Source organism: Mercenaria mercenaria, chromosome 8 (assembly GCF_021730395.1).
Source record: "Mercenaria mercenaria strain notata chromosome 8, MADL_Memer_1, whole genome shotgun sequence".
NCBI classification, from domain to species: domain Eukaryota; kingdom Metazoa; phylum Mollusca; class Bivalvia; order Venerida; family Veneridae; genus Mercenaria; species Mercenaria mercenaria.
The window spans coordinates 11,761,941-11,783,478 of record NC_069368.1 but is presented as its reverse complement, the minus strand read 5'-3'; the positions used below and the strand labels follow the sequence as shown (position 1 = coordinate 11,783,478).

General features: G+C 35.7%; 1 protein-coding gene across 1 annotated transcript in view; it reads left to right on the top strand.

Moving 5' to 3' along the window:
* LOC123523044 (uncharacterized) overlaps positions 1–20,422 on the top strand; it is a 138,250-nt gene extending 117,828 nt beyond the window's left edge. The window contains exons 15-19 of the mRNA XM_053550333.1: positions 4,560–8,236; positions 13,125–13,273; positions 14,031–16,352; positions 17,374–17,529; positions 18,813–20,422. Coding sequence (XP_053406308.1) covers positions 4,560–8,236; positions 13,125–13,273; positions 14,031–16,352; positions 17,374–17,529; positions 18,813–18,970 — 6,462 coding nt within the window. The 3' untranslated portion in view covers positions 18,971–20,422. The remainder of the gene's footprint in view (positions 1–4,559; positions 8,237–13,124; positions 13,274–14,030; positions 16,353–17,373; positions 17,530–18,812) is intronic.
* Positions 20,423–21,538: the final 1,116 nt, after the last annotated feature.

Here is a 21,538-nt window from a genome sequence, read left to right as displayed (position 1 = left end):
TTGTCCATATATTGAATTTATCCAGATGGACATGGACTGTAAAAACTCTATCGCCCTTCTTTTGTTATCCTGTTTCCTCTAGTACTGAATTTTCCAGATGACCAAGACTTAAAAACTGAAGACTCCTGATGTAATCTGTTATCTAGTTTATCTAAGTTAACCAGTGGACCGGATATGGAAGTTCAAGTAAGTTAATTTATTAATAATGTTATATCCTTATTTAATTGCTGTGATACTCGGTTACCTTCATTTGGTATCTTGTCACAATAATTACATATCATCTAACTGTCAAACAGAACATGACATTGAAACTTCAGGCCATTGAGTGTATTCTGTTTGATCTCCATCGAAGTGTTAACCAGAGAACCAATGACTATGAAAACATGAATTGGTACTCTAAGTATATTCATCCAGAGTTAACAACATAATAACCCAGACTATGAAGACTCAGTGATTGGTAATCCTGATTGTCTTTATCCAAGTTAACCAGACATAATAAACCATGATGATAAATTCAGTGATTGTTTTAATCCTGATGTCTTCGATCCGAGGTTAACCAGACATAATTAAAACCTTGACTATGAAAGCTCAGTGATTGGTAATCCTGATGTCTTCATCCAGAGTTAACCAGACATAATTAAACCATGACTATGAAAACTCAGTGATTGGTAATCCTGATGTCTTCATCCAGAGTTTACCAGACATAAACCATTACTTTGAGAACTCAGTGATCCAGTGATTGGTAATCTTGTTATCTCCACACAGAGTTAACCAGACATAAACCAGGACTATGAAAGCTCAATGTAATACTTTTTGTCTCCCTACTGAGTTAACCAGACAGACATTGTGCATTGATTGGTAATCCTGTTGTAACTAAAAGGGCCATGACTATGAAATCTGAATGGTTCATTGATTTGTAATCCTGTTACCTCCCAAATGAGTTGCCCACGCGGAGCATGACTTTGATAGGTCACTCTCTCTGTATGAAGTTAACAAGATGGACCCTTTGAATTCTGCACTGTATTAATAAGCCTTCTGTGACAGTGTAAGCCTGCTGAAAATTTGTATTTATGAAACATATACAGGTAAAGATTTGTGAAACCTTGAATGTCGTCATGACACACAGTTATCATTTTACATTAATTAAATGTCATCAATCAGGTATTGATGCAATGTATATTCAAAGAGTAGTTTCATTCCATTTATCATAAAGTGACATGTGATTTCTCAATCTCTTGACATAGATATGTTTGTTTAAATGTTATTTCTGTGTATCATTCGCTAATAGTTCAAAAACATGCTCTCTTGTCACATTAATTTTCAATTACTAATGGGACATGTAAGCTCAGGTGTTTCAGTTTTGATCAATGTTGTAGATGTATTGAGCCACGCCATGAGAAATCTAACATAGTGGCTTTGCGACTAGCATGGATCCAGACCAGCCTGCGCATCCGTGCAGTCTGGTCTGGATCCATGCTGGTCACAAACCGACTATGTTGGTTTTTTCATGGCACGGCTCATTTATCCCTGGTTGATGTGGGGAAGTTGTAAATCTCTTCAAGAGAACTGCTTGAATATTCATACTTTCGTGAGAAACAGATATAGGAAAAAGGCAGGTCCTATTCAGTAATTGTTATATCATTTAGGCGCCAGTATTACAGCCTGTCTTGATTAAGTTTTCCCTACTTCCTTTGTGAAGAGATTATTTAAATTCATACAAATATGATTTAGTTGAGCTGCTTTCAAGGGGTTTAAATTCAATGTTATTATGTCTCCCCCAGGAGACATATTGTTTTTGCCCTGTCTGTCCGTCCGTCCGTACGTCACACTTCATTTCCAAGCAATAACTGAAGAACCATTTGACCTAGAACCTTCAAACTTCATAGGGTTGTAGGGCTGCTGGAGTAGACGACCCCTATTGTTTTTGGGGTCACTCCGTCAAAGGTCAAGGTCACAGGGGCCCGAACATTGAAAACAGATTGTACATGCAAAGTAGATGACCCCTATCGATTTTGGGATCACTCCATTAAAGGTCAAGGTCACAGGGGCCCGAACATTGAAAACCATTTCCGGTCAATAACTTGAGAACCACTTGACCCAGAATGTTGAAACTTCATAGGATGATTGGTCATGAAGAGTAGATGACCCCTATTGATTTTGGGGTCACTCTGTCAAAGGTCAAGGTCACAGGAGCCTGAAGATGGAAAACCATTTTCGATCAATAACTAGAGAACCACTTGACCCAGAATGTTGAAACTTCATAGGATGATTGTACATGCAAAGTAGATGACCCCTATCGATTTTGGGGTCACTCCATTAAAGGTCAAGGTCACAGAAGCCTGAACATTGAAAACCATTTCCGGTCAGTAACTTGAGAACCACTTGACCCAGAATGTTGAAACTTCATAGGATGATTGGTCATGAAGAATAGATGACCCCTATTGATTTTGGGGTCACTCTGTCAAAGGTCAAGGTCACAGGGGCCTGAACATTGAAAACCATTTCAGATCAATAACTAGAGAACCACTTGACCCGGAATGTTGAAACTTCATAGGATGATTGATCATGAAGAGTAAATGACCCCTATTGATTTTGGGGTCACTCCGTCAAAGGTCAAGGTCACAGGGGCCTGAACATTGAAAAACATTTCCGATCAATAACTAGAGAACCACTTGACCCAGAATGTTGAAACTTCATAGGATGATTGGTCATGAAGAGTAGATGACCCTTATTGATTTTGGGGTCACTTTGTCAAAGGTCAAGGTCACAGGGGCCTGAACATTGAAAACCATTTCCGATCAATAACTAGAGAACCACTTGACCCGGAATGTTGAAACTTCATAGGATGATTGATCATGAAAAGTAAATGACCCCTATTGATTTTTGGGTCACTCCGTCAAAGGTCAAGGTCACAGGGGCCTGAACATTGAAAACCATTTCCGATCAATAACTAGAGAACCACGTGACCCAGAATGTTGAAACTTCATAGGATGATTGTACATGCAAAGTAGATGACCCCTATTGATTTTGGGGTCACTCCATTAAAGGTCAAGGTCACAGGGGCCTGAACATTGAAAACCATTTCCGGTCAGTAACTTGAGAACCACTTGACCCAGAATGTTAAAACTTAATAGGATGATTGGTCATGCAGAGTAGATGACCCCTAACGATTTTGGGGTCACTGTGTGAAAGGTCAAGGTCACAGGGGCCTGAACATTGAAAACCATTTCCGGTCAGTAACTTGAGAACCACTTGACCCAGAATGATGAAACTTCATAGGATGATTGGTCATGCAGAGTAGATGACCCCTAACGATTTTAGGGTCACTCTGTTATAGGTCAAGGCCACAGGTGCCTGAACATGGAAAACCATTTCCAATCTATAACTTGAGAACCTCTCGACCCAGAATGTTGAAACTTCATAGAATGATTGTTCATGCAGAGTAAATGACCCCTATTGTTTTGGGGGTCACTCTGTTAAAGGTCAAGGTCACAGGGGCCTTAACATTGATAACGAGTTCCGATCAATAACTTGAGAACCACTTGACCCAGAATGTTGAAACTTCATAGGATGATTGAACATGCAGAGTAGATGACCCCTATTGATTTTGGGGTAGGTCTATTAAAGGTCAAGGTCACAGTGGCCTGTTCATGTAAACTCATTTTTTGGAAATAACTTGAGAACCACTTGACCTACAATGTTGAAACTTAATAGGATGATTGGACATGCAGAGTAGATGACCCCTATTTATTTTTAGGTCACTTGATCAAAGGTCAAGGTCACAGGAGCCTGAACAGTGACTTGGGAACCACTAGGCCAAGAGTGTTGAAATTTAGCGGGATGACTGAACATGCCAAGTAGATGATCCCTATTGCAGCCAACCATCAGTGTCTCTTTGACTTTCGCTCCTGACCCCTATTGACTTCTTGCCTATAGGACTTTGCATTGGGGGAGACATGCGCTTTTTTACAAAAGCATTTTCTAGTTTAATTTTCTTATCTAGAATTTGACAAGTTCACTTGTCTCAAAATATGTATTGGAACCTGTAAACTGGCAAAATTTCGAGTACTTCCTCCTTGCTTTTTTCTTGTTTTTTATTTTTTTTTTTTGATGAAGCTTTTTTTGCAAAAGCTTTTAACACAAAATATTTCTTTTTTATTTTAAGTAGAGTCATGATGAAGCTGAATCTCAAAGGAAAAAAAACTACAATAGATGAGACTTGTTTCTGTGGAAAAAAATGAAAATTTAAACAATATTATATTGTTTGAGAGATGGAAAGATCTGCACACAGTTGGTTCAATTTTCATGAAATGTTAAAATGAAACAATACTGCATTATTATTATTCAGATCTTGCACATGCTTCAATATTATGTTAATGCTGTATCTTAAGTAAATGAAACTGATAGTTTGTGCAAAATTTAATGTGAGATATTCACTTGATCATACAATTTAAATGAAAAGTATATTAAAGATACATTGTATACTCTACATAAATGTGACATTTTGTACAGAACTATTTATTTTGATTATTCAGGATCACATTTTTTTCTATTTTCAGATTAAAAGAATACTTCCTAGTGGCGCTGCAGCTCGTTCAGGGAATCTACAAGTTGGTGACAGACTTATTACCTGCAACGGAACCAGTCTACGAGCACTGAAACAGAACCATTGTCTTAATATCATAAAGTCAGCGAGCAGCTGTGGAAATCTTAACTTTGAAGTGATCCGTCCAGTTTATACTGGATCGTCTATGGAAATATCTGTTACACTGAATAACAGTTCAAAATTACCTTCATTCGATGCATCGCAATATAGTTTAAAGTCACAAAGTTACGATCGTAACGTAGACATTGTTGTTACAAGTGAAAGTGAAGATTATTTAACTGTAAGTGAAGACGAATATTCAAGAAGTGGTAGGTTAGCAGATATTCCTGAGCTTGAAGCAAATGAAGTGTTTGCCAGCAATAGTGTCAGACTTGCATATCAAGCTCCATTGAACACTTTAGAGGAAGAATCAACAGAAACTGAAACCGAAATTTCAAAAGGAAATCAGGAGATAGTTGAGACGGAAAATGTTGAAATAGTTGATCTTAATAAGTCTGATACCTCGCCATATCATATTGCAAAGAAGCAAGAAACAAAGAAAACAATAGATTTAACACATTACAAAATTGTGCCAAAGTTTGATAAAGATCATAAAATTTCTATTGATTCAGGTGTTAGTTCAGAAGCACAAGTTAGTGAAGTCAACAGACTTAGTCCGAGGTCACCAGTTCAAAGGTCTGACCTTGATCAAATTAGTCCAAGGTCACCTATTCCAAATACTGATATTGACAATGTTAGTTTAACATCATCCTCATATACCAAAAGTCAGCACAGTCTTAGATCTGACCTTGATCAAATTAGTCCAAGGTCATCAATCCCAAGTACTGAAATAGACAATATAACTGTATCATCATCATCATATACAAAAAGACAGCAAATCCCTAGTGACAGTGAAATTTCGCATTTAAATTTGCCATATACTTATCCATCAGACAGTGTTCGGCAAAACATTCCAGTCAGTGACACAGAAGAGACTAGATACAACCCACTTTACGAAGATAGCAATTTGAGCGAATTCACCGATTCAGAATCCCAGGATGTGTACATAAACTCACCCAGATTAGGATCAAATGATGTTATTCCTTCATCAAATTTAGACGAAATTAGTGATAATTCAAACAGAACTCTTGAACAAACTGAAGTAGATGTAGTTAGTGAATATTCAGATACTGAAGGTATAGCTGTTCCTCCTCCGGCTGAGTTCTCTGATAGTCATAACAACTTAGAGGAAACTCCTGTCACATACATTGATGATATCCTTGGAGAAAATAGCGAATCATTAGAAACTTCCCCTGTTCACGCAAGTAGTACATTTGCACAAAGAACAAAATCAACATTGAACAGTTTCGAAAAACTTTTGCCTGGTGTCAATGTTGATGATTTTGAAAGTGAGCATGATGCACATTTAGCTTTTAATTCTGAATTGACAGCACCATTTGATATTGTTCTGCAAGAACAAGGAATTTGTGTTCAATCAGGTGATGATAATATTGAGGATTTTGAAGATACTCAAGATAATGAGATTTTACAAGTAGTGACTAGCTATGACAACGGCACTGTATTGATATCACAATTCGAGCCAGATCATTTAAGAGAAAGTACTGATTTTCCAGTTCATTGTGTGACTAGTTTCGAACATTCAGATAACACAATGGATCAGAATAGTGAAGCTATGCTTAAAGATGCTCTTGATATGGAGTATGAAAATCTACCTGATTCTGCTAAATTTGAAGCAAGGTTAAAATTAGGGGAAAATATTGAAAATGGAAATGCTGAATTGGACAACCCTAATAGTATGACTGAAAATCCTGTAGCTGAAAATATTGCTAAGGAAATAGTAAAGAATGAGCAAGGAAATTATGGATATCGTCTTGAATCAGACGATGAACCAGATGAATTCCCAGATCAAGATGTGCCAGAAGATGCACCTGATCTACCAGATATGCCTCCACCCATGTTAAATAACCCTGGTAAACAGATGGAAAATGATGTAACTGTCAGTGTTATAGCCAATGGAAATGAAATTTGTATAGATGAAAAGCCACTTATTTCAGACAGTAATTGGACCTTTAAAACAAAACCTTTGGAAAATGATACTGAAGAATCAAACAATATTGTCAATGGAGTTGAGATGGAAACTGAACTGATTAAGCCGGTCAATTTTCAGAGAAAAGTGGAAATTCCAATTTCATATGAACACAAAGAAAGCATAAATCAAAGACATGATGTTGAAGAAAGTGAGCCCGATATAATTGTGCCAGTAAAAGTTGAAAGAAAGGTAGAGATACAGATTTCTAGGAAAGTTGATGAAAAGGAGGAAGATGACATAATTGTACCAGTGAGTGCAAAACGAGATTTTAATCTACCATCAACATTCAAAGACAGAATTCCGTCACCGAGACATGATGATGAAAATATAAAACATTTACAAACGGTAGTCAATAAGAAGATACCTCCACCTGTATCTCCAAAACCAAAGAAAACTGTCATTCATGTTAATGTAGGTGGAGGTGATGAGTACGAAAAGAAAGAAGAAGTTAAGGAAGAACTTATAACTCCAAAAGAGGTAAAAACGGATAAAACAAAACAGTTGGTAAATGTGATTAGTGTAGTCAATGCATTGAAAGCAAGTGCTAAGGACAAAGACCCTGATGTTGTGGATAGAATAGAAAAGACAGATGCTAAAGACAGAGTGAAATCGATGTTCAGTTCCGTGATAAAGGTTGATGTAAAGGATAATAATGTATTAGAAATGTCTCCTCCAAAGCAGGAGCAAATATCTACATCCAGAGAAGAAATTTCATTTTCCAGGAAGCCACATGTGGAGGCATCACCTCCAAAACAAGATGTTATTGAAATTACAAAAGAGGTGATCACAAAGCCAATCATAACAAAACAAAGGCCACCTGAAGTGCCCGAAAAAACATATGATAAACCATCTGTGAAATCAGACACTGATGTGCCGGTAATGAAAACTAGTATAACAGTTGAAAAGCAAAAAGATAAAGAAACTTATGCTGTTGAAAATATAAATGATGCTGCAGAAAAATCACCAAAAGTGGTCCCTTCATTAAATTTGGATTTTACTGCTGATGCAAATGCAGATTCACTTTCACCAAAAAGTGACAAGTCTGGTGGAACTTCTCCAACATCTACCTACAAAACAACCATTGGAGTACCTAAACAACAACCAGCTGTTACCAAGGGAACAGAGGAACCTGTTAGTCAGACTTCTGTTGCTAAAAACTCTGATACCATTGAAATCAAAAGTATTTCCAAACCAAAAGAGCAAGAAAAACCAAGTCTTGCACCTACACCACAAATCAAACCATTGTCTCAAATTAAACCATTAAGCTTCAATCCGAAATCATTGTCTCAAACAAGTTCTAGACCTGTGCAATATAAAACTACTATTGGAGTAAAAGGTGGACTTTCCTCTCTAGCCAAACCGTCAGCAAGTTCCCAGAAAGCTGATCACCCGATTAAACGAATGGAATCTTTGCCATTTGAAGTTTCGATCTTAAAAGGAATACTTGGCATTGGAATTAAGACTGTGATGACACCTGAAGGCTTTGTAAAGGTCACAGAAATTCTTCCCAATGGACCAGTTGGACGGGAAGGAAATATTAAGTAAGTATTGTCATGTAAAAGTGAATGTAAACTTTTTAGATTAATAGAATTCATATTTGATATCTTTGCATTTGCTCACTGGAGAACTTATGAATACATACACAATATGTTTCCTCTTTCTACATTTTTAGCTCATCTGAACTATTTTCAGGATGAACTGTTGGGATACATGGATACTCAGATGTCTGTTGTCCAGGGTCCATCATCCTGCACCAAACTTTTTACTGAAACATCTCTTAAACTGATGGTCAGATTAACACCAAACTAGATCTATACTGGTACTGATGATAAACCCGGACAGATGATAAAGTGGAACACCTTGGAAATATTCGATTGCAATCGGTTATTTATAAAATTGAACACACCATCTAATAGTTTCCACTTATAACACCAACTGGTGTAAACAAAAACAAAATTGATAAATATTCTGTATAAATAAATGACTTAAATAAATTTGTATAAAAAATATTTATCCAAAATTACTGGGGAAGGGGGTATTTTTTTGCGCATGCTCACTGTCGAAACATGAAGGCCTGACATTTGTTAACTTTTCATTACTTGATCAGGAATGACTGTTGCAGCTTTTTGGGGAAAGTTTCAGTATAATAATACCAAGAAAATTTTGTAAATGACAAATTGTTCGAATTTATCATCAGTCAACGTTCATAAAGTCCCCTTTTTACATACCCCTTTCAGGCCCTCACTTCGTGTGAGTTTGCTTACTAAATATAGATTTGAATTATATAACGTTTTCAGCAAAGGTTAAGCTTTATTTTGATACCGACCATTGATTTCAATTTGCAGAAATAAAAAAGTTACAGGTAAAAAACCTCATTTTCTGTTCGGGTTTATCATCAGTACCAGTAGCATTCTGGCATGGACCTCTCTCAATTTTATGCAGTTGGTTTTGCATGACCCCTTTTAGGGACTGCCAGAGCTATAAACAGTACAAACTTTTAAATGGCTTTGCATTAATTTCTTGATGGGTCTTGACCAGACTTGGTCTGTGGTCCTCTTTCAGATGTGTTCAAGTTAATCAGCTTGGCCCTTTTTGGGGCCAGCAAAGTTGAAAATAGACAACTTTTAAACAACTTTGTGTGTAGCATCCATGCGTGGCTCTCAGATTTGTTCAAATGGTTCAACTTGACCCCACTGGATCATCTCTTAAGTTTGTTTAAATGGTTAAACATCTGAGCTGTCCTAGCAAAATATAGAAATTTTAATGAACTGCTTAAAGGATGTTCACTAAACTTGGTAAGAGACAGGGTCAAAATGTTAGAGGTACTCCTCAGATAAGTAACTTAATGGTTAGATATTGTTGCAGTCTCAGTCTGTGCAAGTCGAAGTTTATCTTCTAAATTGAAATCCAGAATAAATAGTAAAACTTAGGTTGCAGATTTTCATTCATTATTTTAAGAGTTTGCCTAATTTTTAGTCAAGTTACAAGAACATTAAATTTTAGTGCATTTGTTTAAAAACGTGACAGATAAAAAAAAATAGCCAGTTAACATTTCAGATATACATGTAAATGCAAAATTGTTTATTTTCATGACCACAAAATTTGTAATGTTTGCCAGAAATTAATGGATAACGTAAGCGTTAAGATTTTCATTTGTTTCGATTTAATTTATTCATAAGGAAATAAAACTCGAATTTTTTAGTTGTGTCAATCCACAAACGAAAATCGCAGTCCAACACGAAAATATAATTTCACAGTAATTTATGATGTCCTTACTATAAAGAGGTATTTGATTACTGGTAATATGGTATGATACTTGAGTTCATTTTATTCAAGGAATTAAGTGTGTGACATATTTATGAGAGATTTATGTATTTTGTACAAGTTGAAAAGTACGAAATGTACTGCTAATATACCTATTTGCATTTTAAAATTAGCCATGATGTATGCATAATTTTAAAGTTAATTGGTACTACATGTACATATATGTAAGTCATAGCAAAAAATGACTCACTTATGTTAACAGATTATGTAAGGCAAGAATAATGCTTGCATGTACGGTATATACGAGAAATTCTCTTTGAAAAAAGGTTAAAAATTGGTTTGTGATAAGCTGTCTAGTCTTCCTAGTTGCTGGTGCATTGTGGGTATGTCAGGAAGTGGGGATGTGAGGGGCACACAGCCCCATAGGTTATAACACACTAAATAGTTGTTCTTTATTCTATATAAAACTGATCTAATTCCAATGACCGCAGCACACATCAGGACCCATTTTAAATGTCTGTAACCTACTTTTTCTTGAAAAATATTGTCAGTACTAACTAAAAATCAAAAGAAAAGTGGGGGTCATGTTTGATGCAAGAAAAATAATTTCAGTCAAACACACAAACTGCAAAATCAGCTAAAAAATGAGACCCCAAATTATACTGGTGGTGTATGATCTAAGTTTCCATGAAAAATTTTGTAATGTTGTTATTTCATTATGAAAATGCTACCTACATGTCAATCAAAGATCTGTCATGTGATTTTAACAAAAAAAATGCAAAGAAAATAAGGAAAATAGCTCTACAGAGCAAAAAAACTGAGGACTATTTGTATCCGCCATTATGCGACTACCATTTTTTTCATGCCATTTTTCTTTTAAGTGTCTGTATGCCATGAAACTAAAGTTACCTCAGATGTTGCCATGTTTAAACTGCTAATGGTTTTAGGGGTAGTTGACCTAGAGTTGCACTGAATAAAACTAGGATGCTCTTAATGCTATAATCTGTTCTAAACCATTTGAAAGACTGAGTTTGAAGGCATTTGATGTATGACTTTCATAGATCTATTTCAGTTATTTCAACTATACTTTTAAGAAATACTATAATGACAATGTCATCTATTTACTCTGGGCCCTTTCAGTTTTGAAATGTCCTTCTATTTTGGAAGCCTTCCTGAAATTGGGTTAATCAAGTTTAACTTCTAATACTTGGAAATTAGGTACCCTTTTTGTCACAATGGGAAAATAGTATTAGTAATGATAAAGTTAACCTTTTGGTTGTGTTATAGCACCATGATATATAAATGATGGTATGATAATCAGAATGATAAAGTTGACACAATCAAATGTCATTATGAAAAACTATTTTTTCTAGTTCTATATTCTTAGTAAATATTGTAATTTCAGTAGTTTGGAGTAACCACACAGCAAACATTGACAGTTGTTTCCAGAATTTCAGAGCTTAAACCTTTTTGTACTTACTTGAACCATTGTATATTTGGTTAATGTAGTGTTTTCTTTTTAAAGAAAAATTCAAAATTCTGTGAACTTGTTTCATGGTCATAAAATTTTTTGGTTTTGGCCAAACAGCAATTTTAGAGGTTTCATATGTCCATTTAGATTTTGTTTTGTGAATTCATGCTATCATAAAATCAACTGAAATAAGTCCCTTGAAAGATTAAAATCAGAAAAACATCAGACTGCTATGTTACAAAGATTTTTTCAGTACCTGGAGACTGTATATTGTAAAATCATTTTATTTAGTTAGCATGAAGTTTCCTAGTTTTGCATAAAATCTGTAAACCAACAAAATTAATGTTCACAAATGACAAACCTTTGCCAGGGGCGGGGAAATCAGATTTTGACTTGCTTGTCCGTTTTTGTCATTTGCTATTTTTTACTTGTCCGTATGATAGTTATATAGTAAATTCTGGTCAAATTTCACTTGTCCGTACAAGCTTTGGGACAACCTGGGCAATATGGACAATTGAATTTGCCACCCCTGCCTTTGCCTTTTTCGCATTCAAAGAAAATTATGGAAGTTTATCTTCTTGATGAGGTTTATCAAATATTGCGAAAACTTTAACATACCTTTTTCGTTCACTGGGATTTAATTTTGTAGATCATCTATAGAGATTTGTCCACCGATTTCACAGTATGTACTCAGAAAGTTGCAACTGTAAAGTAGAGGACGGTCCGTGGACTCTCCCATTTAGCTGTAAAGTAGAGGACGGTCCGTGGACTCTCCGATTTAGAACTTTATTTGCTACAGGAGAAGTAGCAACCCTTCCTGCTACTAAATTAGCAGGGAAAAATCCCCATTGCTTGGCCCTTTTATGAAACCCTTGATGTACATTTTGCCATTCAGCTCTGTTTTACTAAAAGAAATTTCCATTTTCATAGAAAAAACATATAAAAAATTTAATGAATAAAAAGCAAATAAAATTTCCATTGTTTTTTTTTTCCTTTAAGATGAAATATCCATAAATTCTTTTCTCCATAAAATTATTGATTTGACCAAAATCATGAATTTTTGTGTCTACGAATTTAAATGATATAAAAGTAAATAATTGAGGTATGACAAGGTTTTCTACCTTTGCAGGGGTGGGGGAATCAATTATCTTAATTGCCTAGCTTGCCCCACAGCCACTAGGGACACAAGTAGAATTTCATCTTATTTTATTATATATATCCAGTATACAGACAAGTAGAATATAGCTTGGCAAAAACGGACAAGTAAGTCAAAATCAGGCTTTGCCGGTAAATTGCCGCCCATGGTTTGTTCTCTAAACCTGAAGTATCACAATGTCAAGCAAACTTGAAATACGTTTCTTATATGATTAAATGGTGCGATGTTGCTCACTACAGACCTGGAGCAGTCTTCTGCGCATGTTCGGAAGTGATAGTAAATCGGAGCACATGGCAAAAATACGCAAATTATTGCACATCCACACTTATTTAGGGTATAATATGTATACTGACTAAAAGTTAGGGTTAGGATTACCATGGTTACAAAATATATACATTAAAGATACTTATCAGTCAAATCGCTTGAATCCGGTATATACCAGAGTCTGTAATTTATAACAGGCGCTCCAAGCCTTTTTTTGTAGTCACACTCTAAATATTATGAGAGAACACTTGATTTATAATCTTGTCCTTTCCAGGGTTGGAGATTATATACTGTCTATCAACAGTACTCAGCTTACTGGGCTAACAGATGGCAAGGTGCAGCAGATACTGAGGCTGTTGCCAAGGGGACTGTCCAAGATTGTTGCGTCTGCTGTCATTCCTGACAAAAACTCTGAACAGTCAGGTAAGGTTGTCAAGTAAAACATAGCAGTTCATTTTAATTATGAAATGTTTCAATTAATATTCAAAAGTATTTTTAATGCAAAGTGAAGATACCCATTTGACTAGCTCAAAATTAATTATAAGTTTTGTCTCTGATTATGTGGATGTGTTCATAATTTGAATACACAAACACCGTCAAAATGGAAATATTGTAGTGTTCATTTGCTTGCAGAGATTAAAGTTGAGTACTGATAAAGAAAATAAAGACTGGCTTTTAAATGAAATAGAAATGTTTTTATTATGCAGTTTTTGCAGTAATTTGACATACACAATCTTGTTATGTTGCAGATAATTAAACTTTAGAAACCAGAACTTTGTTGTTTTTCACATTTGAAACATCATGACATCATTTGTGTTTGAGGATGTAAATTTCCTGCACTTTGTTTAAATTTCATTTCATTGGCCAAAATAGCATAATTTAACAACCAAAGTGCATGATGAAATAATCAGATTAATGTTAGTTGGCAGTATTACATAAGTTGGCAATATTACATTAGTAGTCTTGTAATGAAAAAATTTGAAGGCTTACTAAACCAAGCCTTTCATATCTTTTCCAACACTCACCTACTTGCCTTATGTATATACCCAGCTCCTATACATGTAATTTTATGTAACTGTAACACTTTTGAAAATAAGCTTGAAATTCAAAAGTACATATTTTGTATATGTGATTTATGCCAGTTCACATGATGATTGTAATTATTGCTTACACTTCACAGGTCCACAAGTTGAGAAACCTGTACTTGCAACACGTCAGTCACTTCCACCTTCAGCATCAGAAAAATCCAAATTATCGCCACGCCAGTCCTCTCCCCTGTCATCACCTAGGCAACCAACTATTACAACAAATCCAAATGCTGGAGTTCTGTTGACAACTCTGAAGCCAACTGAGAAGTCCGCACCACCTGTTGCTCCAAAACCTTCAAGTCGGCCTTCATCTTCCCCTGTTGTTTCTCCAAGGTCACCAGTTGTAGCTTCAAGGTCACCTGGTCCCTCACCAAGACAAGACAGAGGTCAGGCTACTAGTTACCAGCAGCAGAAGTCATCTCCAGTATCATCATCATCAGCTTCGCCTGTTATGTCACCAAGGCAACAAGAAGGTCTGCCACAGTCTCCAAGAGCACCTCCACCTGTAGCTCCAAAACCAAAGAAAGTTACAAGCAAAACAGCAGATCCACCCATCAATGATCCCACAAAACCAATAGAAGCTGAATTGTTTGTCTCTATTAATGCCACAAACAAGAATTCACCCAGCATGGGAAGTAGCAATATTTTACCAGGCTCTGTGAATTATGATGTTGTTGAAGGTGATAATAAAACTGAATGGACTGCTGGGGTGGTTTCGTCCTCAGATTTAAAGAATCCAGAAAGACAGAGTGAAAATAAAGGTAATTTAGATATTGTAGATGGCACTAAAACACAAGAAACTGATGTTGTAAATGACACAGTTGCACCAAAAAGTGATGACGTAAGTGACATTAGCTCACCAAATATTGCCGCTGAATGCATGAATGAAAATGATTTAGAAATGAAGAAAGCAAATGTTGTTTCTGAAGCAGTTGAAAAGTTGAATGACATTGAAAAAGATTTAGACAGTTCACAAGTAGATGTTTCACTTCTTAGTAATCGATCACGCACCTTTAGTTCCAGTAGTAATGCATCATCATACACAGATTTCAATGAATGTGATGTCGACAGTGAAAACATCCCAGAACAAATTGTTGAAGAAGAAGAAACTGATCTCCATATAAAGTTAGAGTCAAACAAAGATGCTAAAGATGAAGAATATGAATCAGACTTTGAGGAAGGAGAAAATGAAGACAATTCCAAGTTGAAGATAGGAGATAAAATTGAAGATTCTGACAACCGTGTCCAGTCTCCAGATAGTGGACTAGATATGGATCAGTTGAAAACTTTAGCTGAAAACATTGTTACAGATGTCATTTCATCAATAAAATGTTCAGATTTTGATATTACACCCACCGAAGATGAACAATCTGAGGAACATATAGATGCGGTTTCCCAACTCCCAAGTGAAGCACCTCCTATACCAACATCACCCCCACCTACAATTGGTGATATTCCAGCATCTGAGTCACAAGCCCCACCTTTGCCAGATGGTCCACCCCCTCTACCAGACACAGAAGCTCCTTCAGCAAGTACAACAGAAGCTACTGTGGTGGATCTAGCACTGTATCCAGATTCAGATCAGAGTAGTGAAGGAACAACAGATAATAAAACAGAACAAGGAGATAAAGAAGTCACTGAAGTAATAGATGTTGTAGGTATATCAGTAGGCAGTACACTGCATGCAGCTTCACCATATGTCTCAGAACCAGTAAAGAATGACAATATTGATAATGATTTTGAATGTGATAAAACTGTAAATGATAATATTAGAGACGCCATACAAAATGATATTCAAAATGATACTTCTTTGTCACAGGTTATAGACGATTCAAGAGATCAGGAAGGTGATCAGACAGAAGTTCTTGTTGATGATATTAATGTAAATGTGGAGGATAATGATGAACTTAGTGTAAGCAATGTGATTTCCATGTATTCAAACCTTGAAAAATCTGTGGATGAACAAAACTCTGTAGATGTTGAGAACAAAAGTGAAACAAATAATAATATTATAAATAAAGCAGATGATAAAGTTAATATAGTGGATGAAGAGCAAGAAAAGTGTGATGCAACATCATCAACTAGTACAGATAATTTTAAACCAGAAATTGACTCTGTAACTATAAGCAAAGTAGATAAGGTGGAAAGTGTTCAGTGTGAAGAAGAACCACTGATGACAGTTACTCAGAAAGTAAATGGTCATGCTGATCAGGTCTTTGAAGAAACAACAAAACCTACAGATTCTGATAGAGGAGAACCTGCTAGCCCAGTGTTTGAGTCACTGAGCCCGAGGTCAGATGTGGAGAGTCCCAAGTCCGAGAGCAAGTTCGCTTCCAGAGTTGATAGAATACTGAGTGAGACAGAAGACATAGGAAGGGGAAAATGTAGTCCAGAGATTGACAGAATGATTAGAAGTAAGTAGTTTTTTCTTAAATGTCTTGCCAGTCTTGCCCATGGTCTGAAGGATATGAATTGTTGTTTTATTTATTCAGCTGAATAGTCGAGGTTGTCCTATTGAGATCAGACAGTAATGAGCGGGACTGTATCCATTTCACTTCTATACACTATTTCGTAATCCTAGACAAACTAATTATTTTTAGCCAAAATCTTGTTTCAGACCAACATATTAATGTAAGGCTACTTTGCCAGTGACAGTTGGCATATTTACAAATTGCACTTCTTTTTTACAACCTCCTAGTCATGTCTTCTACCCATGGCAAACTACATGACAGTATTGCACATTTTATATGAATATGGGAGTAAATGTCAGTTGTCCTTTCTTTGTAAATTTGATGGGAACATAAGTATAACTTTTATACAAAAGGATTTTCAAACTTTACTGAATAATTTACTTTGTTTTAACTGTTTTGTCTTAGCTTAATAGCATTTTCAAAGGAAGAGTGCAGATCTACTGATTGCGGGTCATGAGTTTGATCCCTGGGCAAGGTGCATGTTCTCTGACGATCTGATAAAAGACATTGTGTCTGAAAACTTCATCCTGCACCTCTGATCAGTGTGGGGAAGTTGGCAGTTTTTTGCTGAGAACAGGTTAGTACTGTTTAAGAATCCAGGACCACTTCATAGGTTAACTGCCCACCATTACGTAACTGAATTAAAGTTGAAAAACAGTGTTAAACCCAAAACAAACAACAGGGGCAGTTGACCTAGCTGGTGTTACTGGATTCTACTCCAGTGCCAAATTGATGTCTGCAAATAACTCACAACTTCCTCACATGAATCAGAGATGGAGGATAAATCTGGGACACATAGTTTTCTGTAAATTGTCAAACAGGCCTTTCTTTTCCTAAGCGATTGAATTGCCAACCACCTGACCCAAGGTCTTGTGACCTACCTCTCAGACCTAGCCGATGTCAAGTTTTTTCACAAACAAAACAACACTGCCGGTATGTAATACATTGAACTCTTATTTTCTAGTGTTCTCTACAAGTGACGAACCTATACCTGAAGGTGAAGGGGAGATAATAGAGTTAACAGTCAGCAAAGGAGTTACAGGCCTTGGTTTCATTATACAAGGGGGCAAAGGAACACCCAAAGGAGATATGCCAATCACTGTGAAAAGAGTCTTCAAAGGTATGAAAAATAATTGTTATGCAGTGGTAGTTTAACCTTTGCTAAATTTCTAAAATGGACTTGTCTATCTTTCAATGTGGACAGTAAAACATTATTAAAAGGGGTGTTCACTGCAAATTTACTGACTGAATAGCAGACTATGTTGTAGATAGTGTAATATGTACAGGAGTTCTCCCCTTAAATGAATCCCCTCTGTAGCCAAGTGGTTTAGGTGAGGGCAGCGATATCATATCACCTGTCTGTGGCATGATATTCCAATGAGGCGGTATTGTGGTACTACAAGTTGACACCGTCATCGTTTGTATATGACTGGAAAATTGTCCGCTAAACCGGAAAACACGCACTTAAATCTGTCTTAAATCTGTCAGAAGTGTTCAATGTATACAATATACATTACAGTGAAACACCGCTCGCTCGAGCATCAATGACTCGAGCACCCAGGCTCGCTCGAGCGATACATGTGGTCCCGGCTGATTGCCTTCTATTTTCTATGCTAAATTACCATGGCTGGGTCGAGCATCGATAACTCGATCGCTCGAGCAGGACACCTGGTCCCTGTGTATTATTTGATTCTTTGTTTCTTCTGGCAAACTCGAGCAGAAGTGTCAAATTTTTAACACCTTCGGCGATCAGAATGTATCGGTTAATAAAAAATTTCACACACCGTGAGAATTGCGTAGTCAATTACCTGACTATCTAAAATGTTTGTTTGTCTGTATTTTTGATCTTATAATGAGATTTATTATTGATAAAAGGTTAAAGAGAACTTTTATTGATCAAATATCGATCATTTACCGATTACTTAACAAATTACACATTGAAACGTCTATCATAGATAACGTTTGTAATACGTTTTTCATTGAAAATGTCACAAGAATGTTATTATTACGCATCACCGTTTACTCTGCAAACGGTCCCGATGACAATTGACAAAACAAACTTAAATTTACTTCTTATGTTGGTCAATGTTTGGGTCGCTCGAAACTATGGATAACTCGAGCATTTTGCTCATCCCCTTGCAACCTCGAGCGAGCGGTGTTTTACTGTACTTTATTTCCTGTTGAAGGTGTGGGTAATAGAAATAGTTGATTGTGGGATGAAATAATTTATGTGCAGACATTGAGTAATTAATACGTAAATGTAACACACATTTTATGCATACAAAATGAAATTAAAGTTATAAACTGCATGCTTCCGTGAAAAGTACTTTATTTAAAAAAAAATAAAGTTTGGAAGTTACATAATCGTCATTTGGACTAACTTTTGGCCATTTTCTGTTTAAGGTGGACCAGCTGATGGAGTCTTACAAGTTCGGGACGAGATTTGGTCAGTAAATGGAGAGGATTTGTCCAGCATGAGGCACAGTGAGGCCTGGAGTCATCTGAAGTTTTTACCTGGTGGAGATCTTGTTATGAAAATTAGACGTCATAATAATGAATAGTTTCTAACATACATGAATTTTTGGTGTAATTATTGAGATTTAGTAGATAACTTTATGTATATGGAAATAATTCTGTTGACGAATTTAATTTTAAACTTAACATATTGTTTAAGGTAGTAAGAGTACTTTCCCTTGAATAATGAAACATTGGTGTTGAACATGGACTAATATAGATAGATATATCTAACTTACTAAAATGTTTGTGTATTAGTTCTTGTCAAATAATCTTTAACTAGAATAAATGTATCATGGAATCGTTTTTAGAAAGATTTCAAAGTTCATTTTTGCTTTACTCCAGATTATTTTGGAAATTGTGTGCTTTTGAAACTCAACTGAGATATACGTCTTCAAATTAATATATATAGAAAAAGATGCATTCTTGTTAATCCTAAAGACAGCTATTTTTTAGTCAAATTAAACATTTTAGCACTGATATTCATCATTTTTTGTCATTCAGTTAAGTATTCTAATATAAACTTATTTTGATTACAGAATACATTGTTTATCCTTGAAATTCATAGATGTATTAGTTATCACTTGTCTGAACACATGGCATATTCCAGTGAAATTACCAGTAATACTAAAAGACATTCAAGATTTGACCTTGTTTTGTTTAAATGCTGAAGTTCATAACTAATTAATCTTAAAGTAATTTTAACTTATTCCGAGATGAATAGAATATTTTCAAAACCCACAATTTGACTAGGTTTACCATGAAATCAATCAAATATTTCATGTTTATAAGGGATTTCATAGCTGCATCAGTCCACAAAATTAAATTCCAGTGAACGAAATAGAATTCACATTCATTTTATCCTTAAGTTAAAATGTACAAATTCGTATCTCCATTAACTAGCTTGTTTTGCTTAAACAACAAACTCCTGATGTGGTGGTGGTTAGTTACAATCCACAAGAGTGGAATTCAATTGCGATAAAAAGGAAAAAACACTGGTTAGAAGTCTAGGAAGCAGGGGAGCAGTCATTAGTGGAGTTTATACAGGCTTTGAGAATCTTGTCCACAATCTGTTTAAAATTAATAGGTTTGAATTGTGTACTTTATTCATATGATACCTTTGTTTGTCACAGAATCATATTATTTTTCTTGTGAATATTATAATTAGTGTATGCTGTAAATAATTACAAATGCAGAATATGTTAAAAGATGTTCAGAATTTTAATTTTGTTCAGAAATGTAAATTTTGTTAAGAATTTGAACTGTTAGCACATTTTGTGTAATATATACAAGAAATTTGCTTGTTTACCTTGTTTTATGTACATGTATTACATATTGTAGTTTTTTTGTGTTTTGTAATTTAATATGTAATTCAGAGTTATTATTGTTCATGTTGAAAATATTATAATAAAGGATGAAAATACATGCATGAAGTTAATATCCATTTTCCGTGTACCAAGATGATGTGATAATAAAGTCTGCCAGCTGTATCATGTTAACATCCTTTTTGAAACTTTGAGAAGATACATATTAAATCACATAGATTATGCTGTCAAAGGGGAAACAAGGTAGTGAATGTTTATGCACCTTCAACAAACACAACAGTTAGCAGCTTTTTACCTGTTACAGTGAAGAAATGACCCAGCTGTCTATCAGGCATAGAAAATAAAACCTGTAAGATCCTTTTGAAGCAAAGAACACTACCATGCAAATTAACCCTTATCCTGCTGTGTCGAATGATCTTTTGCGACCAGTGTAGATCATAATCTGCACAGTTCGCCATTCAGTCGGTATCGTTTTGGTAAGTACCCCTTTTTAACAGTTAATTGTACTGTCCAAATTCAAAGATGAACAAGTTCATTATAGAAATTTAGCAGGGTAATGGTTAAAAGCAGACCAGGTTAGATCAAGTATGTTCACGAGAGGTAAGAAAATGTACAACATTCTCCCCTGCACCCCGAGGAAATCTACTGCAATACTGAATATGTCCATGATCCAAAAGGACGGAAAAAATGCAACTATTCTGAACCTTATATAGGGATATTTTACAGCTGCCACAAAGCACATAAAAACTGCTGTTATTACAGTGAATAAAATCTGTAAAAAGTTTCTTAGGAGTCATAGAAGAAGAAAAAGTGAAAATAACGAATTTGGTTTAGAGTAGAGAACGAAATATTCTGTAAATTACATGTAGCTGAATGAAGAATGATCATGCTGTTGCCCCCCTCCTTGCCCCAGCTTCAGTCTGTCGGGACAGTGAACAGTTTCCCTCAACTTTAGAACCACTTGACCAAGAACACTCAAACTTTGTAGATTCTAGCATGGTTCGGCTTATGCAGTATATGACCCCTACTGTTTTGCGAATCGATGTGCGAAAGGCCTGAACCTTGAAAATGGTTTTCACTCAATAACTTGAAAAACACAAGATCCAGATCCTTCAAACTAGACGGCATGATTGGGCTTATGAGGATGTGTTTTTGGAGTCGAAGGTCAAGGTCACAGGGGCTTTCACCTTGAAAACGGATTCTGCTCAATAACTTGAGAAACACAACACAAAACCTTCAAGCTTGATAGCACGATTGGGCTTATGAAGTAGACAACCCCTATTGCTTTTT